Source organism: Serinus canaria, chromosome W, assembly GCF_022539315.1.
Source record: "Serinus canaria isolate serCan28SL12 chromosome W, serCan2020, whole genome shotgun sequence".
NCBI lineage: Eukaryota > Metazoa > Chordata > Aves > Passeriformes > Fringillidae > Serinus > Serinus canaria.
Genome location: NC_066342.1, coordinates 10,332,940 through 10,360,628, shown reverse-complemented (window position 1 = coordinate 10,360,628; position 27,689 = coordinate 10,332,940). Strand labels below are relative to the sequence as shown.

The 27,689-nt window shown below is 43.2% G+C and overlaps 1 protein-coding gene across 1 annotated transcript in view; it reads right to left on the bottom strand.

Moving 5' to 3' along the window:
• The window catches only part of LOC103824914 (spindlin-Z-like), a 98,267-nt gene that overhangs the window by 20,765 nt on the left and 49,813 nt on the right, over positions 1 to 27,689 (bottom strand). Inside the window, 2 exon segments of the mRNA XM_050986447.1 lie at positions 12,917 to 12,965; positions 26,832 to 27,057. Of these exon segments, the coding sequence (XP_050842404.1) occupies positions 12,917 to 12,965; positions 26,832 to 26,883 (101 nt within the window). The 5' untranslated portion in view covers positions 26,884 to 27,057.

Genomic DNA, 27,689 nt, shown 5'->3' with positions numbered 1-27,689 from the left:
CTGGTGCCGAAACCCGGGAAATTTGCAGCCCCCAGAGTTCAGGGATCGCCTGGACAGGGACCGGCAGCTGCACAGCTGGCCTAGTGCAGCGTGGGGGACGCCCCCGGACCAGCGAGGGACATGGAAGCAATCGTAAAGGTCGTAAATCAGAGGCATGCTCAATGGGGAATAGATTGTAAGCTAAAAGATTTATGTCTCGCTATACCGAGACTTATAAAGCGGGGGGGCGATAGACAGCCCAGCGGATATTCTCTATTCGAAGATATGGGATACTTGTACTAAGGTTTTAGCTGAGGAAACTATGTCCTCAGGCTCAGGGAAGGCTATTAAGTCATGGGGCAGAGTTGTGCAGGCTCTGCAAAAAGCCAGGGAAGAACAGGAAACCTTGAAAGCCGCGAAGGCTTGGTTATTAGCCACGCCGCAGTTGGGGGTGGGCGCTGCAACGCAGACCGCGGAGGACTTTGGTCAAACCGGTGGCGCGAAACCGCAAACGCTGGATTCCCCCCGGCAGACCGGCTTACCATCAGAGGGGGGGGAACACACGCGGTCGTTTTGGCAGGGGCTCACGGAGGAGGCGCGGGAGGCGGCGAAATTGCCGGTCCCCCAAGGGGTGGATAAAAGCGCACCACCTCCATATGCGATTGAAAATGGCGCCGGAGCACGTGTTCAGGGCGGAAAGGAAGACGCGGAGGGCGGAAATGCAGTCAGCTCGCTTAACAACGCATGCGCAGGCGAGCGGGAGGACGGAGCGTATGACCAATCAGAGCGCTCAGTTCACATTAGGTCCTTATAGGGCAAGAACCTTCCCCAGCAGGAGGCGGGGGGACCCCAGGGGGAGGGAACGGCCCGACCCCCGCAAGAAGGGGCGGGGTCGGAGCTCGAGAAAGAGGCAGAGCAGTCCGGAAATGTCCGGCCAGTCGACTTCCGGCTCGGACTCGGACTCGAGCTCAGAGTTCGAGAGGGGATCGGGGAGTTCCAACTCGGATTCGGGTTGTAACAGAAGGAGAGCAGCGGCACATAACGTCACTAGCCACAGCGCTCCTGCATGGGTAAAGGGGATATCGGAGAAAGATCGAACCCCACTTACAGACTGGCAGAAAATAAAAACAGCGCGTGCTGAATGGACTCCATCGGCGAAACTGGTGTTTCCGGTTCGGGTGGGGGGAGCCGGCGGGAACCAAAGGACCTATTCCCCGGTAAACCCGAAAGACGTGCAGGCAATTATTAAAGCAATCGCCGATAAGGGGATTAATTCTGCCGTGGTTTCCACACTCATTGACAGCGTTTTTGGAGGGGATGACATGTTACCTTTTGATATTAAGCAGACTTGCAGAATGATTTTTGATGGGGCAGGGATGATTGTTTTTAAACAGGAATGGGAAGATAACTGTATTAAGCAGCTGGCCCTGGTAACAGGGGCAGACCATCCACTGCATGGCTCCAGCATACAGAGTCTAATGGGCACAGACCCTACAATGATCACCCCTCAGGCACAGGCTGAGGGCTTGCGGGCACATGAGGTTATGATAACAACCCGTGCTGCCCGAGAAGCCATCCGTGTTGCTTCCAAAGTAATAGCCAAACCGTCGCCTTGGTCCACAATAAAGCAGAGTGAGAGTGAAAGCTTCACTCAATTTGTGAATCGTTTAGAGGCCGCCTTGGATTCCTCGACATTACCCTCAGAGGCAAAAGGTCCAGTGCTGGCAGAGTGCCTACGCCAACAATGCAACTCAGCCACCAAGGACATTTTAAGATCACTGCCGCAGGGGTCTAGTATAGCTGCCATGATAAGACACGTTGCAAAGGAAGAACACCTAGCTCCCATTCAAGCAGCAGTTCACACTGCAATAACGAGTGTCATGGCGTGCTTTAAGTGTGGCCAGGCTGGGCACGTGGCAATAAACTGCCCCCAAAAATGAGTAGACCCAGAGAAGGGATCGCAGCTAACAGTAGTTCTAGCCGCGAAACGCAGAAGTCGAAACTAGCCTCCCCATCCGATCTCTTAACCAAACCAACCCTCTCCAATCCATTCTTAAGCGTGTTAAATGCTACCTTCATATAGTTAAATCAGTCCAACCCGAACTTCACAGAATCATGCTGGTTATGCTATGATGCACAACCCCCTTTTTACGAAGGTGTTGCCTTCGATCTCCCATTTATCTTCTCAAAGTCAAACAATCCACGCCAGTGCAGATGGGACACCCCCCGGAGAGGCATTACCCTAAGTCAGGTTACGGGCCAAGGCAAATGCTTTGGCAATGCAACCTTGGCAAAGCAGATGGGCAACGTCTGCAAGGAATTCGTCAAACTTAAGGGAGGGAAGTTCCAGTGGGTGATCCCAGATGCATCGGGATTGTGGGTCTGTCACCGATCCAGGGTAAGCCCATGTGTACTCCTTGACAAATTTGATCATTCTACTGACTTTTGTGTCCAAGTTCTAATTGTTCCTAGGGTCCTGTACCACTCAGACGAAGAAGTGTACCACCTTTTTGAAGAACCCAGCCGGCTCCACAAAAGAGGAATAATGACAGGTATAACTATCGCAATGCTGCTCGGCCTAGGAGCAGCCGGGACGGCCACAGGTGTCTTAGCCCTAGAGACCCAACACCAAGGACTGTCCCAGCTGCAAATGACCATCGATGAGGACCTGCAAAGGATCGAGAAATCCATCTCTTCCCTGGAAAAATCCCTTTTCTCACTCTCACAGGTTGTCCTCCAAAATAGGAGAGGACTGGACCTCTTGTTCATGCAGCAAGGGGGCCTGTGTGCTGCCTTGAAAGAGGAATGCTGCTTTTATGCAGACCACACCGGAGTCGTCAAAGACTCCATGGCTGAACTGAGAAACCAGCTAAACCTAAGAAACATGGACAGAGAAGCTCAACAGGGCTGGTTCGAGTCGTGGTTCAACCAGTCTCCATGGCTCACCACCCTGATTTCTACCCTAATAGGCCCAGTCACTATAATCTTACTAACCCTAATCTTTGGGCCTTGCATATTAGACAAACTGGTGCTATTTGTTAAAAGGCGTTTGAAAACGGCTAACATTTTTTTTCTCGAGCGCCGACAATTACTTTAAGGCGTGCCGGTTACTAATACACTTACAATTTTACACTAATTCTACTAACCCATGAAATGTTGTAACCTTCACATTTTATAACTTTATAAGATTTTTACTAATCATGACGGGGGGGGAATGTGGAGAGCTAGGGATCTGGCGTGCGGAAGATCTCAGGCTGTACGGGTAGACAGGAAGCCCCCCTCCTCACCCTGCAGTCTGACCTTTGCTCCGTACCTGGCTGCACCCGGCGGGACATGAGCAAAGGAAGTGACACAGACTGCCCAAGCCATAAATACCCCTGAGACCCCTTAATAAACGCCATTTGCTGTCCACCACATTGGTGTATGTAGCATTGGACCGAGTGACCCTGTTGGGCTTCGGTTCACCGTGCCGGACGCCTTGAACCAGGTCGCCACGCCGTAACAGCAACAGCTTCTATTGGGTTAATAGACAATAAATTCTTGATATGTGGAAAAAGAGCCTGGAAACTAATACCAGGAAAGGCTGTAGGAGGCCCTTGCACTTTTGGGCGACTAATCATGTTTCACTCCTTACAGGAAAACTTACCATCTTTACACAGAGTGGTGCGATCAAAGAGTAACACAAACACATAGCCCAGATTGTGATGATAACGTAAAATCCTGGAACACTGAAGCCTGAGTATTTGCCTCAATTATTCCATCTATAGGCATGGCACACGCATTAAAAGCTTTAAATAACCTTGGCTGCTGGCTTACAAAGCAAACTAATACTACTAGCTCTGCTCTAACAGGCTTATTAACAGTTGTTGATAGTGTGAGACATGCTACGCTGCAGAATAGGGCTGCAATAGAATTTTTGCTTTTGGCACATGGACATGGTGGCGAAAACTTTGAAGGTTTATGCTGCATGAACTCTTTCTGACAACTCTTTGTCTATTCATGCTAACATACAGGCCCTTCGAGACAGTGTAACCAAATTAAGAGTAGTAGATGATAGTGACTGGCTTGGACATATACTTGGGGGACAGGGGCTTACTGGCTGGCTTAAACATTTAGCTAAAACAGGAATTTATATTTTAGCCATATTATTGCTTATGATGATTTGTTTGCCATGTGTTCTGCAATGTGTTCAGAGACTGATTGATAAATCCACAAAGAAAATTTTACTGGTGGAAAAGAAAGGGGAACATGTAGAAATACAACTAGAAAGCAGAGCTGGAAGCACTGTTCAGCTCATGACAGAAGTGGATATGTTAGTATTAGTAGGCCATAAGCCTTGGCAATAGAAAGCAGAACCCTGAAGAAGGAATGCAGAAGTTAATGGTGTGCTTGGTACGATGTGTTTGGTAAGCAGAAATTATTTAAGATTGCACATACCTGTGCTAGTATGCACGAGGCTTTGAATTAAGCAATGTTACTTAGTTACATAAGTGTTATAGTTGTGCTATTTTTAGTTACAGCTGAAAAGGTATGTAAACTCAGCTGTGTCTATCAATAAACAGCTTCATGTCTGTAAACCATGGAGACCCTGTCTCTTTATCAATCGTCATCAGTATACTGAAGTTCAGGTAGACAACATCCACAGCCTTTCCCTTGTCTACTAAGTAGGTAACCTTGTCATAGAAGGAGATAAGGTCAGTGAAACAGGACCTGCCTTTCATAAATCCAAGCTGACTGGATGTAATCAAATGGTTGTCTTGTATGTGCTGCATGATGGCATTCAAGATAATCTGTTCCATAACATTCCCAAGGATCAAGGTCAGGGTGACAGTCCTGTAGTTCCCTGGATTCTCCTTCCAGCCCTTCTTGTAGATGTAAATTCTATTTGCAAACTTCCAGTCAACTGAGACCTCCCCAATTAACTGAGAGGGATGATAAATTATTCAAAGTGGCTTAATGAGAACTTTCATCAGCTCACTCAGTACCCTTGGATGGATCCTGTCCTGCTCCATAGACTAGTGTGTGTCTAAGAGGTGTATCAGGTTGCTGACTATTTCCCCTTTGATTATGAGGGCCTTCTTCTACTCCCTGCCTGTCTTCCAGGTCAGTGGGCTGGGTACCCTGAAAACAACTGGTTTTGCTATTAAAGACATGCAAAGAAGACCTTCATTACCTTGGCTTTTTCCTCATCTTTTGTCATTATGTTTCCCTCCATTTCCAATAAAGGATGGAGATTCTCCTTAGCCCTCCTTTTGTTGTGTCATGGTTTGACTCTGGAGCAATGTCAGTGCTTCCATGAAAATACTTTCTCCCTGGTGTCTGCTGTGAGATGTGATCAGAAATAGAGCAAAGCAGGCTCCAACTTAGGAATAAAAGGGAACAAACTTTATAACCTACAACTATATATAAAGAGAAACACACAGAACTCAGAATGAAAACCTTCCAAAAACATTCCTCCTCCCCCCCCCACCAAATTTCCAATACATCCACCCCTCAGACCATCAACTCTCAGTCCATCACCACCCTTTAGATAATCAATTCTCAGTTCATCAAGGAGAGAGGAGTCCCTCTTGTACCATAGGCTTCCCCTGGAAACACAGTAAAAACCTCTTGTGTTTCCATGTCACACATGGCACTGCCTAGAGATCATCTGCTATTGTGACAATCTTCCTTCCATGCCCAGTGCTCTCACCACTGCACATGGACCAGAGCTGCTTCTAGGGTTTTCCTTTTTTAAGGGTGCTTTGCCCAGTTCCAAAAAAAGCACAGTCTCTCACTTTTGGGACACCTGTCCCCTGCAAATTTCACCCCCTGGGGCCGAAGGGTCTCAAGAACAGAGCTCTTCTTCTTCCCTGAAGACGGAGGGCACCACCACCCTCCTCACCCGTCGTCTCTGTTCACACCACTCCTTCACATCACATCACTGCACTCTCTTGGCTCCAAGCCATTGCCTCCCCCCTAAATGCAGTCTCTGTGTCACAGGAAAAATGGTTCTGTCCATGGCTATACAAGAAAAGTCCAGCCAAAGGCCACTCTATCATCTCCTCCCAACTAGGATTCTTTTCAACTTCTCTCGTGGCCCATTTCTTCTTATCTCATCTCTATCTCTCTTCTCATTCAACTCCAGGAAGATCAACATTTGTAAAGTTTCCATCATCCGAGAAAAGGGTTAAAAATCTCAGGCTCTGCCTATCCAGAACTCCCACCTTCTTGCTGCACCCCACCTTCTCTTTCTCGATTTGCCATGCTATCAAATTTCAAGGTGGCACAGGCATAGACACCAGCTCTCTCTCTCTCCTGGCGGGGGGAGGGGGGGGGGGGTTGCCCGATGTCTCTCAGGGTTCCTCCACCCTTCCATCCTGCAGGGGCCTTCACCTCCCTCCTCTGTCCAAGGCCCCAGCCTACCTTACCCAGCGGCATGGCTTCCCGTCCCCCACCCAACCTGGAGCCAGGCAGGGGAGGTCTGACCTCTTTCACAGACAGAACCCAAGAGAGCTTCCCCCTGGGAGTTCTCTGCTTTTGACCCCCCCGTGTCCTCATAGGCATATCCATGTCCTCAGTGTCCACACCAGGTGCCAATATTCAAATCTCAGCACCTATTGGTTTGACCACCAAACTCTCAAAAAACTCACTTCCTCTCAAACCACAACACTTGCTAATGTATTTATAGAAACAGTTTTTATTGTCTTTTACAGCAGTAGTCAGATTAAGTTCTAGTTGGGCTTTGGCCCTTCCAATTTTCTCCCTGCACAACCTCTCAGCATCCTTGTAGTCCTCCTGAATTGGCTGCCCTTTCTTCCAAAGGTCACAAACTCTCCTTTTTTCCCTGAATTCCAGCCAAAGCTCTCTGTTTAGCCAGGCTGGTCTTCTTTCCTGTCAACTTATCTTTCAGCACACTGGGATGGCCTGAGCCTTCAAGATTTTCTTCTGGAAGAATGTTCATCCTTCCTGGACTCCTTTGTCCTTCAGGACTGCCTCTCAAGGGACTCTTTCAACCAGGCCCCTAAACAGGCTGAAGTGTGCCCTCCACAAGTCCAAGGTGGCAGTTCTGCTGACTCTCCTCCTTACTTCTGCTATACCTATTGGGACACACGAGACAGATGATGGACTTTGGACCTGGTTAGCATAAGAGATTTGATAACAGGATGCCTTGGCAAGAACAAACAGAGCTTTGAAGATTGCAAGAAAATTGGATCAGACTGGGACAGGGAAGAAGATTGAATCAACTTCTGCAAGCAAGAGATGTTTAAAATGTATAAGTTTGTTTATGTGATGATTAACCCAATCATTGTTTTAAAACATTACTAGTCTTCCTAGAATAAGTATATAAGCAGTTGTACTTCACAATAAATTTGGATTCTTTGACCATTTCACAGAGTCCCCGTCTCTCTTCATTGCTGATAACACCAAGCAGGAACTTGTCACCATTGTCCCCTATCACTTAAGTCACCACATTCTGCCAAGCAAAGACAGGATAGGAAATATTCCATATCATATGTCCTGTTGGCCTGACAGCCCTGCCGCAGGGAAGGTAGGGGGCAATTCCAGTAGTCTCTCTTTCACTCTCCCTGATACTCCTTAACAACCTACTCACCACGTACTAGAGCTTTGTTGCTAAGCAGCAGAGTTCCTCTACCTGGGTGGATATCCCCTAGTTGTGCTCACTGCTGCTGTCCAGTACTGGCATAAGAGTAGGATATGCCCTGCAGCCCCACACTTGGGTAGCAGCATCTTCCCACCAGAGCTCTGTCTGAAAAACTGTGTCATTCATTGTAGGTGCAGAGTTCAGAGTGTTCATAGCCTTCTGCCAGCTGGTTACCATTACTTCCTAGTTGTGTTGGCAGAGCTACAGTGCCTTTTTTGCACGCCCTTCCCTGCAAACGGCCCTGTTGTGTCACTAGCACTCCCTAGGGGCTTCTTTCATATGGAGGTGGGGGGTTGACCACCCCCGTTCCTCCTGGCCCCACCCAGGTCTTATCAGCAGCTATAGCACAAGTGTGGGCTCCTGGCGGCTTGTGGCTCCCCCAGGTTCAGGAATCCCCCTCTATGCTATGGATTGTGCTGGCACCAGAGCTGCTCATCTCAGTGACTAAGTATTTATCTTGAAGACACTAAGCTGATAAGTAAAGTCTTGTTAAGAGAAAGGGTTTTATTAGCAGAACCAGATAATGGAAAATTCAAAGAAATTTAGAAAAGAGTACAAATGAAGCAGAGTAGCAATGGTCAGTACAATTTCTATATTTCATGGAACCATGTAGAAAAAATTATTAAAAATAGTGCCTGAATTAGAATTTTGATACTATTTTGATACTATTACAGTCTGTCACTAATGGGGGATGATATGATCAGAGAATTGTTATAAACTCTTTTTCCTTGATATTCAGACTGTGAGGCACATTACTAAAGACAGAAGTTGTAAAATACTTTCTGTCCTCCTTCAAAAGCCATCATTCAGTTGTGAAATTAATTTTCTTAGGATTACAGATGTATTGGGCTTACGTGGCAAGATTTTGGTAATGGTGTGAGAGTCTGTCCAAAATATCCCTCATCTGCCGCATGATCGTCATTGGGGGACCACTGAAGAAAAGACCCCCCTGTCTAAAATCTCTGGCTCTGTAGGAGAAAAGTTACACGCCAAGGGGCCCCAAGACCTGAGAGCATTGCTAAGCTATTGTTACTCGCGTGTTTGCTGTATGCTACACGGAGCCCAATGAGAAGAAGAAGGGGGCACTGTGCCCTTTTTGCAACAATAGCCTTGAAAGCTGTCCCCACCTCTCGGCCTGGCTGGACTTCTCCTGAGCTTTTGGGTGGTCCCTCAAAGAAGACCCCTCTCACTTGTTTGCAACCACTGTGACAGACAAACTGAGCTGTAAGAAGCCTCTTCACCAGAGAAAAACCACAACATGAAATCCCTTTGTGAGAAGGCCCCCTCTCACACTTTCCAAGGACTGGGACTGAAACCCCCAACCCGGGGGAGGTGTGCAGGGGGAGGCAAGCTGACCAAAGCAAGATGGATGTTGCAGGTGCGAGCAGTGGACCAAGAAGACAATGGCTCTCACTTACTGCTGAGAACATAGACTACCTGTTACATCTATTCTTTATTGTATCTGTTTCCCCCCCTCGCAATTTTCAATAGAGTTATCATAATAAAAACCTCTGCGTTAGCTAGAGGTTTTGAGATCTCCCCAGATGTGACCTGGTGAACTCCATCGGCTGGGCATTGAAGGACTTCACCATTCTACATTGGGTAGCTATATACCTTTCTTTTCTTCCTCCCTCTTTTCCTTATTTTTTTCCCTTTTTTCCCCAAATCCTCCCCAACGCATTTTTCTGTAGTTATTTCAATAAAGATGCATTTGTTTTGATTATCACTGCAAACCCTCCTTGTGACTTGTTGGTTTTTTGCACTCTGAGATCCCCCATGAACCATCACGAAACCCATCCATAAGGACGAATCGTGACAAATGGACACACATACACATACAGACATGACAACACCTGCAGAAGTAGCCTCTATGAGAGGAAGTCGGGCTACCCTGTGCCAGACACAGCTGGTTCCAGCTGGCTTGGCAATGGTCCCACTGACAGCTAAAGTAGAGACAATCAGCAAAGTTTATGGTGCCTTTGTGAAAACATATTTAGCAAAGAGCAAAAAGCCACCACTGGACAGGCAGAGAAGTAGGGGAAGAAAAGGATCCATGATGGAGCAGTTAGGTATTTAATGAAGGAACTGAGGCCCATGGAGAACCCACAGAGAACCCATGCCAGAGCAGAGTTTAACTGACAGGACTGTCTCCCCCAAAAGAGACCATGCTGAAGCAGACTTTCCTGACAGGAACTGTGACCTGTAGAGAACCTATGCCAGAGCAGGAGGAAATTAGGTACAAGAGGAAAGGAGTGGCAGAAAGCAACCATTTTGTACAGACTGTAAACTCCCCTCCCTCATTTCCCCTGCACCCTGGGGGTGGTGGTGAGTCTGGAGTGAAGGAAATAATTTAAACACAGAAAAGGAGGAAAGAAAGGTGTTGTTTTAATGTTTTTCTTCCTGTTTCTTACCATCTGAATCTATTTAAATTTGCAATAAATTAATTTTCCACAAGTCAAGCCTGTTTTGCCTGTGATAGTGCCTGGTAAGTGTAGCAGGGCATCTCCCCTACCACAAGACCTTATCTGTTGCTTGTTCACTGGTGAAATAACTCAGGGCATCCTGCCCCTCACATGAGCTTCACATGAGCTTTGGTGAAATAACTCAATCAAGACAGCTTGTCTTGTAGTGAGTTATTTCGGCGACATGGCACTAAGGCTTTCAGCTGACAATAAACATCTTGCTGTGGAAGCGAGATGTGGAAAGATAAGCTGGAATTTCTGACTGACAGACACTTCACTTTACAAACTATGAAAGCTGCACAAAACTTTCACAAAGCAGAAATCTTCTGCACGTTCCTTGGAAATGTGTGCGGCTTTCTCCCCAAAGTTGGGACACCTGATTTTTGGTTACTCTTCCAGGAGTTGAGGGAAGGGAACCTGTGTACACTATTGTCATTTCGGTGATAATTTACATTGACTCCTAATTGACACTATTTCTTTGCTTGCTTTAATATATGTACCTTAATGTCGTGCACTGTTTTATGTAATCTACTAGTAGTTCTTTTTGTTTTATACTGTGCAATAAGTAACTCTGTTAAAGGCCTTTTGTCTGTTATCTCCTGCTTATTCAATAAATAACTAATTTTATAATAGACCTGATCTGCTATTCTTACAACTTGCAGGCCAGAGCGATTTTAGTTGCAGGCCACCTAAATTTAGGCTGCTGCCAAAAATCTGAGGCTAAGGCAGGGCTTGTCTGAAGCTCCCATTCAATTGGTAACAGTAAGCAATCTTCCTGTCTTTATCTTGACCCATGAACATTCTCATTCTATTTTCTCCCCCTGCCTAACTGAGGAAGGGGAGTAAGCAGGTGGGTGGGAGTTTGGCTCATAGTCAAGTATAAACCACCACAATAAGTTAGTTTAAACTGCAATCAGAAATTCACAAGGGATAAGTACAGTGATAGTTAAGTGGCAGATAGAATCTTCACCACAAAGTCCTTGAACTGCCAACTATGAGAAACCGGTAAGATATTATACTTACACTGTGCACTATTTCCTTATGCACCAAGGGTGGAAAAGATAAGAACCAAGAGACTACTGACTGATCTGACACAGAGTCAACTTTTTATTCATAAAAATCATCACTACCCATTGACACTGACAGAACATTCAGAAGAACTGCCCTTTTGTAGCTGACCATGGGACCTCCTTCCAAAAGGGTCAATGGTTAACTAACATTTTAGTTAAGAAGAATTTAGAAAACTAATCCACACAGCACATTTTATCTCTTCCTCAGTTACTGGACTACGTCCTGTTCTATTCTGGTGGCTCTTCCCTCCCCTATGAACTTATGAACTGAGTTTAGAATCTCCCCTATGACCTTCAAGTGCCAGTAACTTGTTCCTCTTTTTCTTTTAATGAGGAATGTAAAAGTCATCATAACTAAATCAATGACAAAGTATGCATTATTAATTAATGGTCTGCTGTAACGGCTCATAGTAGTATCAGCATACATTTTTAAACAGTGATTTATATCTCACTTGTTTACTATAAACATGTCTACAGTGCTATTTACTGTTCATTTCAAAAATATAAGCAATGAATATCAAATAAAAACAACTCTATACTAGTGTGTCATTTGCAGAGAAGTCATTGAGCAGCAAACAAAGTCATCTTGGTTTGGTATAAAATAAAACCTTTACCAAACAATTCTTAAACAATTAAACTAGGCTAAATCAATATAAAACTCAGCTGGGCACTTAAGTTAAATGCCTCAAAATCATGTGACTTAGGATCATGACTTAATATGCCCCATAAAAGCCTTTATGCTAAAAAATATACAACCTATTTAGGTATTTAAATAAGTGTATATCAAAACAACAATAAAGACAAATCTAGCCACCCTCAAGTACAAAAGGCAACCCACCTCTGATAGTCTTCCCATCATACACTCCTTTCTCTGAGCGGTTGAAAAAGAACAAGAGAAATTAAATTTTAACTCTACCTGTCTCTAGACAAATAAATGTTTATCTCTGCCTTGTAAGGAGACAGACAAGACTGAATAATGAAGAGTTGGTGGAAGGAATTAAGAGTAGTTTTACATCAGGTGTTGCGTCTGGGAAATAGTTAATACTAATTCGAATGTTAATCATGGAAGATATTTCTGCCAGACAAATTGTTTTGGATTTATGCCTGTTGTATATCAGCATTATAGGACTTCATACTCAAAATATAACTAATAGTATTTTAATAAATTTCACCTTTCTCCAGCTTATTTTAGAGTTCACCCACCAGAGATGCAGCCAGATACATCTAGCTGTTAGAAATGAAGGTAAATTTTGTCTAAGCTACTACCTATATCTTCTCACATTTACTCATAGCAACATTTAGCTACTACTATCTCAAATTCTAGTAGAGTGAATAATAAATATGATGAATGTATAGGATAAGCAAGTAACCTTCACACAAATAGTAGCCATACTACAGTACATTGATTATTTTTTAAAAAGGTAAAAAATCCTTTTCAAAAACTAAAGCTGCGACGAATCCTAGAGTACATATGCCAAATTTCTGGCTTGCAATCTCTTGTTTCTGAATTATAAGTTTCAGAACTTTATTGACAGAATAATTTCTCTCAGAATAACATTCAAAATGACATTTAGAACTGTACAAATGGTGCATTCTTTCCCATTGTCCTCCCAAAAGAATTAAAGTCTGATTCTACACACATACACTGTTTGAATACTGCTCCACATTTTTTTCAAAATGACTGGAACAATACAGATACATTTCTAGAATGGTACTGCCAGTTATTGAGAGCTACACTTGAGGAAGTATTAGGAACTTACTTGTGGGAAGTTCTTTTCTTCATCATGCTTGCAGAGACTCCTGCATGACCTATAATATAAATGATGGAATTATTGAACAATAGAATCTGTTTATACACAATGTCATAAAGGTATCTTATAGAAAAGTTATCCTTTTCAAGTAAAAAAGCCTAAACACATAATGATGGGATTTATCAATGAGTTTGTACAATGGAAGAAGGCTGAGGAGACAGGCAAGGACTATGTACTCATGAAGTTAAGTGAAGAATTAGGGAGTTACTGATGACAACTGTTACAAAAAGCCAAACTTAACACAAAGGAGACTGAAGGTAGTCTTTTTTATAGATAAATGGCTACAACAGTTAAGGGATTAAAATGGCTGTGTATCTGCCCTTGAGTTGATAATATCATCAAATACATATATTCCTGCATTAGAGAGGCCAGGATGTGTGGGTGTATACATGGCTCAGACAAAATCATTATAAAAACTTAGTGTAGAGACAAAAACAAGTATAAAAACTAGGTATAGCATATATAGTATAAAAATGGTCCAACTAACAGACAGAACATTGAGTAGAGCAACAGGCTTGAGTCAGTTTCAACCCACATATTTCTTCCCAACAACTGGGAATGCCAAGCATTGTGATGGAGACCAATAATGGCAAACACATTTGTATTGTGATACAACTGTACATTGCAGCTGCTATACTCTGCTAAATTTAACTTGTACTTGCACTGTTATTTAGGTTAATTGCTGTATCATTCTGCTAAATCAAAGTTCCATGTAATGTCGAATAAACAAATTCATGTATTGGGTTTGCATGGCCTGGTTTTTGCAGCAGGGGGGACTACAGGGGTGTCTTCCATGAGAAGCTGCTAGAAGCTTCCCCCATGTCTGACAGAGCCAATGCCAGCTGGCTCCAGGATGGATTTGTTGCTGGCTAAGGCTGAGCCAATCAGAAATGGTAGTAACGCCTCTGTGATTACATATTTAAGAAGGAAAAAAAAAAAGTTATTGTGCAGTTGTAATTGCAGCCAGAGAAGAGAGGAGTGAGAATATGTGAGATGAAAAGTTCTGCAGACACACAGGTCAGTGCAGAAGGAGGGGCAGGAGGTGCTCCAGGTGCTGGAGCTGAGATTTCCCTGCAGCCCACAGTGCAGACCATGGTGAAGCAGGCTGTCCTTCTGCAGCCCATGGAGGAGTCCCACGCCAGAGTAGGCAAATGCCTGAAGGAAGGCTGTGAATCTGTATGAAACCTGTGATGGAGCAGGGTCCTGGCAGGGGCCTGCAGATGCATGGAGAGAGGAGCCCATGCTGGAGCAGTCTGTTCCCAAAGGACTGCACTCCATGGAAGGGACCCATGATGGAGCAGTTCATGAAGAACTGCAGCCCATGGGAAGGACTACCATTGGAAAAGTTTGTGGACAATTGTCTCCCGTGGGCAGTACCACATGCTGGCACAGGTCAAGGACTCCTCTGTGTGGTATTCACATGCCCTCTGAACAGAGAGAAACTGTGAGACAAGCAGAGAAGAAGGAAAACACAATTCTTATCTCGCTTGCTGTTCCTGTGTTGTGCTAAAGTAGAATGCAATATGGAGATTGTTTACCCAAAGTAAGGATGTTTTGTTCCCTTCACCTATCAGGGCCAAGAAGTGTGTGTGTGTGAGACTGTCACGGGACAGTCACGAGAGAATCAGAGATGAATGCATTTCTGTGCAGTTGTGAGCAAGAGTGAGTGCCTGGCAGATTCAGTTTATATGTAATGTACATAGTATAGTATAGTATAATAAAGTAATTCATTAGTCTTCTGATGATGGAGTCAGAAGTATCATTCTCTCTCCCTCGCCAACGTCGGAGTCGTCGTTGATTTACAATGCCTGAGCAACAGCAGAAGCAACCTATGATGAACTGACTGTAACCCCCCTTCCCTGTCTCTCTGCACCTCTGGCAGGGAGGAGGTAGAGCTGAGGAAGGAGGGAGGGATGGGGCAAAGGTGTTTTTAAGATTTATTTTACTTCTCACTATCCTGCTCTGATTTTGTTTGCAATAAATTCAATTAATATCCATAAGTTGAGTCTGTTTTGCCCATTATGGTAATCAGTGAGTGATCTCTCCTGATCCTTAACCCATGAGCCTTTCACTATATTTTCTTTCTCATGTCCAGTAACAGAAGAGAGCGACAGAGCAGCTTTGGTGGGTACTTGGCATCCAGCCAAGGTTAACCCACCACACTTCAAAAAAACTAACATTGGCATTAAAGCATTAAACCCTATACACATGGAATATCTAAAAGGACACAGTCAGAGAGTGTTGGACACATGCATGTTATCAATTAAAAACCCCCTCATATATCTGTAGAAATGCTCAGAATTTAATCTATGGACATTTAAATTCATGCCTACAGTGAAATACTTGATTGAGGTTTCTCTACAGATCCAAACAAATTCTTAAACATTATGTGCATGTTCCAAGCACAGCTTTGGCATATGTATTCAGAAAATTAATTTTCATAATAGCAATAGTGTCACACAAGAGTTAAGCACTGAAAGTGCAATTAACATTAACAGTTTTCATAAATATTTTAATATTTGGATTTTCCTACGGAGAAATAAAAGGACATATTTCACGTGACAGAAGTGTCAGAATTAAAATAAAACTACATACATTTTGTTTCCAACACTCAAGCTTGTACTGAATCCATGGAAAGATGCATCTCCAGTTTTAACAACAGCTGGAATTTGAAGTTTTCAAAAATTAAGCCCTCCATGTAAATAGCTACAGTAAAGATGCTATTTGCAATAAAGACCAAGGAAATAGAACTTCCCTTGAACATGTTTATAAGAACTAACAGCTAGAAATTAAAAGATATCTCAAAAAGTATGAATAGAAGCCCAAAAGATTTTTGAGACTTGACTGCACCAACTGAACAAGCATTTTCACCCTGTCATTAGCCACCCCTTAATTGTATGAGGAAAAAAGTTTAAAAACATACTTATTAAAAAAAAAATCAGTTCTCACAAAGTAAAAAACTGCAAACACACAGATTTCATGTTTTCCATTACTGGTCGATGAGAAAAAGTAAGATTTAACTAAATCAGTTCAAGTAGTTAAAACACTATAAAAAGCATACCCACATATTTAGCAGGATGGTTCAACACAAAACTTGTTTTCTGTCCTCTGCTCAGAGACTTTGAATCTTATTATACAGTGCAACAAATTTAGCCTTCCAAAACAAAAGTAGCCTTAAAGATACACAGAAGGAAGATCTATTACAGAAGCTTCAAAAAATGCAAAGAAACTACACACTCTATTCAGAATGAGTGCCCTGTTCAGTAACCGTTCACCTTAAGCACCTCTTATTTTTGATAAAACTCAAGTTCTACAGCCAGATGTCTTTTTTTTTCTCAAATTCACTTACGTGCAAAATTTCTCCACTATTCATACATGGTCTTTATGAATGAAATGACATGTACCAAACTAACAAATATTTACAACAGTGAACAGAGAGTTTGATAGTAGACTACCCCATTTTGCTGTCAGATAAAAATGAGCTTGATGGGTCCTGACAGATTTCAAGAACTTGCTTGTTCGTATACCTAGCTCTAGAGAAAAACCAACTGAGCAAACTGAGTACTGCTCAGTTTCTTCTGTTGGTAGCTTAAGGTAGTGTCCAGTTTAATAAAAAGTTACAACATTTAGATGAAGAATGTGAATATAGCCTACATACAAGAAGAGATGGTAACAAGGTACATGAAGAACTTGAGCACAAGAAAGACATGGATCTGTTAGAGTGAGCCCAGAGGAAGGCCACAAAAACAATGTCCAAATGTCTCTTAGACATTGACAGGCTTGGGGCATCGACTGCCTCTCTAGGAAGCCTGTTCCAGAGTTTGACCACCCTCTCGGTAAAGAAATGCTTCCTAAGGTCAAGTCTAAACCTCCCCTGACGCAGCTTTGAACCATTCCCATGTGTCCTGTCACTGGACAAGAAATAGAAGAGCTCAGCACTTCCCTTTCCAGTTCCCCTACTCAGGAAGCTGTAGAGAGCAATGAGATCACAGTTTAGCCTTTTTTCTTCCAAGCTAGATAAGACCAATGTCCTTTGCCATTTCTCAAAGGACATTCCTTCCAGTCCTGTCGACAGCATTGTTGCTCTCTTCTGGGGGCAATTCAAGAACCTTCACATCTTTTTTTTAATTGGGGTGTCCTGGTTCAGGGCAAATTTGGGAGAGAACCCCCAAAGGGCTCCTCTAGGAAATCAGATTCAATCGCCCCTCCCCCCAACCGGTCAGGGAGAAAATACCTCCTTGGAGAAAAGTGGAAAAAACCTGTTTATTAAACAATAAAACCTAAACAATATTAAACAATAAAACCCCTTGCTGCTCCAAAAGAGATGACAAACCCAGAAAGTCCCCTCCCCAGATTCCAGTTCAGCTCACTCAGTCCCTTATCAGTCCCTCCAGCGCTGGAAATGCCGTGGCCCAGGCCCGGCCTGGTGGCCACCGATGTGAGCTGCCGGTGCTCTGCTGGGTGTTCAGTCCAGAGCAGGTGTGAACAGGTCCAAAGAAAGGGAAAAAAGGAAAAAAAAACCACAGTCCAGGGAACTTCTTTGCCTCAGCTAGCTAAACTAACTAAAAGCAAAAAAAAGAGAGCTCTGTCCTGCTGTCTGTTCATCCGCAGACAACACAGTCCAGGAGCAGGAATGTGGAGGAGTGAGTTCAGTGTCTGAAAACAAAATGCGCGCTTCTTCTCTCCCCCCTTCAATCTTTGGAACAAGTCTTAAAGGTGCAAAACTTATTATTCAGCATAAACAGAACAAGACGATTGGGGATAAAAGCATCATATAGTCAACCTAGGACATGGGGGGATGTGTTCTGGTTTAGGGCAAATTTGGGAGAAAACCTCCAAAAGGGGCCCCCCCAGAAAGCAAACCCACATGGCCCCTCCCCCCAACTGGTTCAGGAAGAATTTCCTCAGAGAGAAGTGGAAAAAACCTGTTTATTTAACAGGCAAAGCACTCCCCAACACAAAAAATGAACAATACCAGATGACAAAACTCATTTGTTGCTCTAAAGAGATGACAAATTCATAAAGTCTCTCCTGTGGGTGGTCGCTCTGTTATCAGTCCCTCTGGCACTGGGAAAGGCTGCTGCCCAGAGTAGGCCCTGGTAGGCTACAAAGTGCAAGCTCTCGGTGTTTCCCCAGGTCCTAGTCTGGAGCAGGTTCGAACGGTTCAAAAAAAACAAAAACAAAAAAGGAAAGAAAAACAATCCAGGGAACTTCTCTGCCTCAGCTCAGCTAGCTAAACTAACTAAACAACGATGGAGCGCTGTGTTCTGCCCTGTCCGTGCCCAGACACCACAGTGGAGGAGTGAGAGCAGGCTGATAACAAAACTCTGTGCTTCTTCTTCCCCTCGCCTTCGCTCTCATAGCCAGTCTTCAAGGCACAGAATATATTGTCCAGCATAAACAGAACACACGACTGGGGATACAAGCATCATAACATCACCCTAGGACAGGGGCCAAGAAGTGCACACAGTACTCAAGGTGAGGCTGCACCAATGCTAAATACAGAGGGATAAGCCCCTGATTCCAGGCTGGAGCAGCCTGTCCTTGGAGGACTGCACCCCAAGCAAGAGTGACCCATGTCGCAGCAGTTTTGGAAGGACTGTCTGTCCATGGGGGGAATTCACATTGCAGTGGTTTTGGGAGGACTGCTGCTCATGAGATTGGAGAAGCTCACAGAGAACTGTCCCCCATGGGAGGGACCCCCCAGCGTAGCAGGGGAGCAACTTCTGTCCATGAGCAGTGGAAGATCTCGGGTGACGAACTGACCAAAAACCCCATGCCCAGTCTCCCTGCGCGGTTGGTGTGAAGGAGGGAGGGGTTGGCGGAAAAAGGTGTTTTTAAGGGCTTATTTTACTTCTCATTATCTTCCTCTGACAATGCTAGTTATAAATTCACTTTGTTCTTCTAAGTTGAACCTGTTTTGCCCTTGGAGTGTTTTCTCCTGGTCCTCATCTCAACTCATTAGGCCTTCATTAATTTTTTTTTCCTTTCCTCTGCCCAGCTGTAGCAGGGGAGGGCACGTGAGTGATTATCGTGGGTGCCTGGTGTTTGACCAGTGTCAAACCATGACAAGTGGTAAAGCTCATTAGAACAAATTCACAATAGAAATGCCTTTCTGTTTTTGTTTTTCTTGCAGGAATAGGAATACTAAACTTCTGATGTTTTAGGATTTCTTTCATTCTGTATATTTTACTTTTTTCCTCCAGGTATTAAAGGGAGAAATAAACTCTCACAGCATAAGGTAGACATAAACCTTTTCTTACACTAAGGTAACAAATCAACTGTGCAGAAGACTTTTAAAATTCCAAATAGCTTGTACAGTTTCTTTACAAAAATATTTATTAGTAAATACATGATGTTGTAAGTATTACTATGTCTTAATGACTTAAAACATTTGAGTGCAAACAAAAATATTTTAATACATTAATGTTCAACATAGGTATTAAAATCATAGAACGATTTGGGTTGGAAGAGACCTTTAAGATCATCTAGTTCCAACCCCCCTGCCATGAGCAGAGACACCTTCACATCCAACCTGGCCTTGAACACTTCCAGGGATGGGGCATCCACAACTTGCTCTGGTGTCTCACCACCCTCAAAGTAAAGAATTTCTTTCTAATATCCAATCTAAACCTATCTCCTTTCAGTTTCAAGCCATTCCCTTGTCCTATCACTCCATGCTCTTGTGAAAAGTCCCTCTCTGGCTTGCTTGTAGGCCCCCTTTAGGTACTGGAAAGCTGCTATAAGGTCTCCCCGAAGCCTTCTCTTCTCCATGTTGAACAACCCCAACTCTCTCAGTCTGTTGTCCTACGAGAGATGTTCCATCCCTCTGATCACCTTTGTGGCCTTCCTCTGGACTTACTCTAGTCCTTCTTATGTTCAGGGTCCAAGATCTGAAAGTAGTACTCCAGGTAGGGTCTCACCAGAATGGAGTATAGGGGGATAATCACCTCCCTCAACTTACTGGCTATACTTCTTTTTGTGGAGAGTTTTGTGGAGATGTGGCTTGAAGAGAAGGGACATGATAAAATACAGCTGGTAAAGCAATAGGCCTTGAGCAAGAGGCCTTAGGCAAGGCCGCAGTATCCTTGAGCAAGAAGTTATACGATAACAGGATGCAGAAGCAGGAACTAGCTAGGGTGGAGAAACCACAGCCATCCTGAGTATGTGGCAACAAAGGCGGAGCTGACCTTTTATAGCAAACCAATAATGAGCTTTATTTTTGCAATATGTATGAGCCTTATTATCATTGTTATAAGAGCACGCATGTTAAATCAATAAACCGAGACTTGTTGATCATCATCGGATGTGCTTGTCTCCCGTCAACTCCGTCATCTTTTGATGCAGCCTAGGGTGCAATTGGCTTTCTGGGCTGTAAGCACACATTGATGGCTCATGTCAAGCTCCTTATCCATTAACACCTCCATGTCCTTCTCCTCAGGGCTGCTCTCAATCCATTTTCCATCAAGCATTTGTGCTTGGGATTGCCCCAACCCAGGTGTAGGACCTTGCACGTGGCTCTGTTGAATTTCATGAGGTTCACAGAGATCCACCTCTCAAACCTGTCAAGATCCCTCTGGATGGCATCCCTTCACTCCAGCATGTTGACCACAGCATACAGCTTGATGTTGTTGGCAAACTTGCTGAGGGTGGACTCGATCCCACTGTCCATGTCACTGAAAAAGATGGTAAAAAACAGTGCCGGTCCCAATACTGACTTCTGAAGAAAACCACTTGTCATTAATCTCCACTTGGACATTGAGCTGTTGACCACAAGTCTGAGAGTGACAATCCAGCCAATTCCTTATCTACTGACTGGTCCACCCATCAAATTCACGTCTCTCCAGATTAGAGACCAGGATGCCAAATGCTTTGCACAAGTCCAGGTAGGTGATGTCAGTCGCTCTTCCCTCATCCACCACCTCTTTAATCCTGTCATTGAAGGCCACCAAATGCATCAGGCATGATTAGCTGATGATGTTGATAGTCACCTTTAAGAGAGAATGCCAAACATAACAAGCAAAGCAGAAACTTTGTTTACACAAATCATCCTGAAATGTGTAGCATCACTTAAATGGCTTCTGACAGAAGCATAATTGGCATTAGTCACTCACTGTCAAGTGTCTAATTCAAAGGAAGACATTTAAAAATTTGCCAACAATTTCAAGGGCAATTGTGGTGGTTTGACCTTGGCTGAATGTCAGGTGCCCACCAAAGCCACTTTCTCGCTTCCCTCCTCAGTTGGACAGAGGAGAGAAAATACATTGAAAGGTTCATAAGTTGAGATAAGGACAGGGAGAGATCATTCACCAATTGCCATCACAGGCAAAAAAGACTCAACTTGGGGATATTAATTGCATTTATTACCAATCAAATCAGAGAAAGATAATAAGTAAAACCAAATCTTAAAAACATTTTCCCCCCCACTCCTCCCTCCTTCCCAGGCTTAACTTTATTCCTGATTCTCTACCTCCTTCCCCCCAGCGGTTCAGGGAGACAGGGATTGGGGGTGAGGGTCAGTTCATCACATGTCATTTCTGCTGCTTTCCCCTCAGGGAGAGGAGTCCTTCCCCTTCTTCACTGTGCGGTCCCTCCCACAGGAGCCAGTCCTCCACAAACTTCTCCAACATGAGTCCATCCCACAGGTTGCAGTTCTTCATGAACTGCTCCAGCATGGGTCCCTTCCATGGGGTGCAGTCCTTCAGGAACAGGCTGCTCCAGCACGGGCTTCCCACAGGTTCACAGTCTTCTTTCAGGCAGTGGGTCTCCTCCATGGGCTGCAGGTGGATCTCTGCACCCCCTGAGGCCTCCATGGGCTGCAGGGGGACAGTCTGACATCACTATAGTCTTCACCATAGGATGCAGAGGAATCTCTGCTCTGGCACCTGGAGCACGTCCTCCCCCTCCTTCTGCACTGACCTTGGTGTCTGCGGAGTTGTTCCTCTCTCATATTCTCCTCTCTTCTCTTGCCACAATTACTTCTGTGCAATAACTTTTATTCCCTTCTTAAATATATAACTCCAGATGCATTGCTACCATTGCTGATCGGCTCAACATTGGCCAGTGGTGGGTCTGTCTTGGAGCCACCTGGCATTGGCTCTGCCAGACATAAGGTGAAGCCTCCAGCAGCATCTCACAGAAGCCACCCCTGTAGCTCCCTGCTACCAAAACCTTGCCATACAAACCCAGTACAGCAATACATTCAGATAAATATTTCAAGTGAAAAATTAGTGTGTCAAGTATTTTGGGGTCAAGCTTGGTTTGGTCTCAAGCAATAATGTGACTTCAAAGATGTTAATAGTAATTAGAAAACAATAATGGATAGCTATCAGATTCTGTATACCATGAATGTCATTGAATGGATTTAAGTTCATTTCCTTTACCTTGTCCTGACTATGGAATGACAAGTGCTAGTGTTTCAACTTGTACATTCCATGAAATTCCATGTTTTAGACATCATTCAAAGTAAAAAGTGTTGATATAATTTGCCATGATATAAAACCAGAAGTTAATACTGAAGATCAGAAAGAAAAAAACCCAAAAAACAAGCACACAAAGTGATTAGTTTTATGCTTCTTTATAATAAGCAGCAAAGAGTCAAACTTGGATAGATCTGAGGAAGAAGAAAATATATGGCTCAATCTTTCATGACTAAAAACCTAAATATTTTCAATAATAAAAAGTCAAGAACAAAAGACTTAAGCATTTAATTGCCAGTTGGCCTTTGCTTTTTGAGCCTGGATTAATTCTACTTAATCTATCCTTAAAATACTGTTAAATTCAATAGCAAAACTAGGAGCCATTTTTCTGAATGCTTCTACCTTACAGAGAAAGAGAGAAAAAGGGTAAGACAACACAGAAATAAAATAAACATTCTTTGAGGGTGTGGACTGTAGAGAAAGTACACACATTTCAACTGGGGCAGGTAGGAGGAAAGAAAAGGAAGAGGGATGGGAGAAAGCTACTAGCAATATTTTTAATTGTCATCATATCAGATGGTACTCTCCATTCAGTCTATCAAAATTAGATGGACTCTTCAAAACAAACCACAGCTGCTTATTTCTCAAAATATCCTGTCTTTATGGCAGGCAGCAAAAGCTGGACATTTAAAAATTATATTTCAGTATCTACTGTGGAAACACCATTCAATCACGTGAGAATTAATCTTGATTTTATGTCTTTCAGAATTACTTTGAATGACCTGAAAATTTCAAAGATGTGTTTATTTACACCTAATATTGCCTGCCCAAAGTCAACTCTAAGAGTTTGGAAAACCAGACCAGGAGAAGAGTGGTCAAATGAATTCCTGACTCTCCCAAAAGATTTCATTGCATCATAAAGTAGTCGAATCTGGGAGTGGAATCTCTTAATAATTCCCAAGGACAGTACTGGTAACAGCTAGGAAGGACTGTAAAGGATGATGCATTACATTTGTACAGCATAAAACAAGTGATCACTAGGCTCAAAAAGTTGAAATATAAATGTAAACACAAGGTGTCATGGTTTAGGAATGGTATTCCCCAATTTAGTGTTCCCACCAAAAACACCCTGGACCATGTGCCACTGGCTCACTTTCCTCCCCCCACCCCCCCCATGGTGGGATGGAGAAGAGAATGGGAGGCACAAAATGGTAAAGATTATGGCTTGAGATAAGAACAATTTACTGTAAACTGCAATGAAATAAGAAAAACGAACAGCGAAGACAATACCAATAACCAAGACACCAGGGTAATCACAATTTACCTCAAAGACAATTCAACTGGATTATGTTAATAAAAAAAAAAATCAGGATTCACCTATATTGAGGAGAAACATACTCTAATTAGAAGCACAAACACAAGGCCAAGCACTAAGGAGCTGACTGATCTACTGAAACTATATCCTGAGAGTCTGCTCTATATTTTAACAAAATTACTGAGACTGTAGACACATGCTCTACTGTTGTGAAAAAATAAGAAAAAAGTTTGGTTTTCCTTTGTTTCTCCATTTTGGGTGTTATCCTTTATTTCTCAAGATGGAAATATTAATTCTGTTTCCCAGTAGAGGTAAACTTCAAAAACCTGGATACTTCAGTCAAATATATTTTTCTCCTCTTTTAAACCTACTTTACAGCAAATAAAGGCCTTTTGTTTTGGTAAGATCTGATTAGTGAGAGATGCTTCTGTCCAAGTAGCAAATGAGACCATGTGCAATACGGATTTCATTTTACAATAAATGTGAGGTAGAGAGATAGAAAGAAATAGAAAAGAGTAAAAGGTGGAGAGAGAGAGAGAGAGAGAGAGAGAAATCAAGCAGAAGACAGTGGCATCCCATTGATCCTTCTTCACCCCAGGCTTCTCAGTGGTGGGGGTCCTGGAATCATTCTTCTGAGGGTACCACCTTTTGACAGTCCAAGTTCCAAGTATCACAGAGTGGTCACAGATGATGTTCCCATAACTTGGGGTGATATGTGTATGAGCAGTTGCTCTCTTTTCCACAATGGGAATTATTGTCCAGATGCATTAACCAGGATGTGCTAACCAGATCTTGCCTCACCAGGCCTGGAATTAGTGCCTTCCTGTTGCAAATTCCGCCCTTTTGTGCTTAAGTTCCCACTGTGGTGGCTTATCTTATGGCAAGTTCCTTCTGTGGCCTTGTGTCGTGGTTTAGGAATGGTGCTCCCCAATTCAGTGCCCCCACCAACTCTCCAAACCATACACTGCTCTCTCTTGCTCCCCTGTTTTCACCTCCTCCTCCCCACTGTGGATGGCTGGAGAGGAGAGCTGGAGGCACAAAAGGCAAAGATCATGGGCTGAGATAAGAACAATTTACTGGAAACAGAAATAAGATAAGAAAATTAAGAGTAACAGCAACAATATTAAGAACAGAGTGTACAAGAAAAGAAATTATTCACACGGAAAACCTCCACGATAACAGACAGTACCAAAAGGCTCCCTCTGCTATATTTTCTCTTCTGGAAGGAGCCTTTTCTCCCCATAAAAGAGCCCTTTTCCCTGCTCCCAGCAATGACATGAGGTGATATAGAATAACCTCCATACCCCAGTCATGCCCCCTCCCAGGACACCTTGACAGTGTTTGAGACAGGCAACCATGCTCCTTGCACCTTTGTAGGCTGACAGGCAGGACTATTACAGCGGTTTTCTGAGGTCCCAGGATGAGGGAAGAGACCACAACGTTGACTCCATGTATCAGAAGGCTTTGATTTATTATTATATGATATATAAGATACAGAAACTATACTAAAAGAGTAAAGAGAAAGGTTTCACTACAAGGCTAAGCTAAGAATAGAATAGGAATGTGTAAACTGAAGTCTTCTCAGCCCGAGACGGGCCGAACAGGTGAATTGTGATAGGCTCTTAATTGCAAACAGTCTGACGGGGCCAATCACAGATTTTCCCGTGGCATTCCACAGCAGCAGATAAGAATTGTTTAGTTTGTTCTGAGGCTTCTCAGCTCCCAGGAAAGGAAAAATCCCAAGTAAAGGATTTTTCATAAAATATGTTGGCAACGCAGGACAGAGGAAAACTAGCTTTTTCAAAGAAGCCACCACTTCTAAGTCTTTACTACTGATTTGGATTTCTAATTCCAGCTTCTTGTCACTTAACCTAGTTGTGCTTTTGATAGCTTTTTTCTCCCAGTTGTTTTTTTTTTTAATATTTTAATAAAATACAACAAACTCGCTATAATTTTAATTTATATCATATTGCAAGGTCTTTCAGCAAGAAAAGAGCAAGAGAGTCCCTGCTTCCTGCTGCCTCACAGGAATCAGCATTTCAGCAGCATTGGAGCCATTCTACATGAGTTTAAAGCTACTGAGTGGGGGTTGAGTCTGCAACTGTCAGGAAGTTTCTTCCAGTGTTTCAGCAGCATTGGAGCCTTTTGGAAAAAAACAGGTTTTTCCAGGTTTTCTTTTTCCCTGCTCCTGTTGTTTTTTGGGGGTGGGGGGGGGAAGTTCTGGAACTGCAGAGGCTTGGTTGCTGTTTTGTTTTCCTTTGTTCTCTCTAGTGGCTGCATGGTCTGGAGAAGAGGACTTCTCTGTCATCTTGTCTTTGTCCTCTGGGCCACATGGTGGCTGCCATCTTGGCAAATGGGAGCTTCTCCACCATCTTGTCTTTCTCCTCTGGGCCACTAGGCTGTCCAGGTGGTAGCCATATTGTTTTCTTTTTTCTCGGGGACAGGGCCATGTAACTCAGCACCTTTGTATCTAGTGGTTATTGCTGTTTTCTTGTTTATTGCTGCTTTTCTTTTAGTAAGCTGTTATTTTTTCACTTATCTCTTCATATTTGCCTCTTCTTATTGTTGAAAGGGGAATGGTTAAAACTAAGGGGAGATAACATTTCAAAGTCTGCACCCCATAAAATTGTCTTAAACTTAGGTTGGTTTTGAAGTCTTCTAATAATTACTACCTGGTACACTTTCCTAATCTACACCTGAAATTAGGAAACATCCAGCAAATAATTCCATCACCACCTATGTTTGTCTTCCTCTTGCAACATGAGAAAGAGAGAAGGCCTTGACACTGTATAAGCACCGTTCAGCAGTAACATCAGTGTTATCAACACTTTTCAGCACAAATTCAAAACATAGCACCAGGCCAGTTACTGCAAAGACATTTAACTCAATCCTAGCCAAAACCAGTATAACTTCATAAATGTAATTCTGTACAGCTTAAATTTATGTATGTCCTTTCAATCCCACAATTCCAATAATTCTTATCTTAAAAGAAACCCCAACAACCATCAACCATCCCAATCAAATCCAAACAGTAACAGTTTCATAAAACCATGAGTACATAAGAAAAATCTGAAAGGACACTTTTCTACCCACTAAAAAGCAACAACACTCAAATTCAGTAACACCTCACCTGCATCAGCTCTGGACCGCGGACCTGGTGATTTTCCAAATGGGGTCTTCATTCATCTGTGTTTAAGTGAGCAGCAGAGCTGCTAGACTAGGGTCAAAATCCAGTTCTTCCCAACTCCCCAGATATCTTCTTATTCTCGTAATACAAGAGCTACTGTTTAATATACTGTCCAATCATCAATTCGTTCTTCCTCAAATATAGGAGAAGCACTTTCAGTTATATCACTCTGAAAAACATATCAGAAAAGATAGTCTGATTTGAGACTTGGTTAAAATAAACAATGAAGTGAAACAAAATATTTTTTCTTTCATGTTAAATGAAAAATATCTTCATATTCTGTTATACTGGATACATTCCATATTATGAACTAATTTTCAGAACTTCCATACTACGTTTGAAAATTATAATGAAAACACCAGTAGAGAGAGAGCATGAAAGCATACGATTCTCACCCTCCCCAAGTCACAAAGCAGCTATTCCTGTTTCAAAAAATTTATTGTATTTCAGGGACAAAGCCCCATACTTCCTATGAAAGTTTCTATACTAGTTTTTAGCTTAGTCTGTACCACCTTTATGCTTACACAGATGGTTACTGTGAGAGATGCAAGGCATGGAAGTTAAACATTCATGTCTGCATTACAGCACCCATCTGTCATTAGACTTGAACAAAAAAAAAAGCCAAGTGTGATTTTTCCACCTTCTGTGGAAAAAAACCCCACAAACATTATATTCTGTGCCTTGAAGACTGGCTCTGAGAGTGAAGGCGGGGGAAAGAAGAAGCACGGAGTTTTGTTATCAGCCTGCTCTCACTCCTCCACTGTGGTGTCTGGACACGGACAGGGCAGAACACAGCGCTCC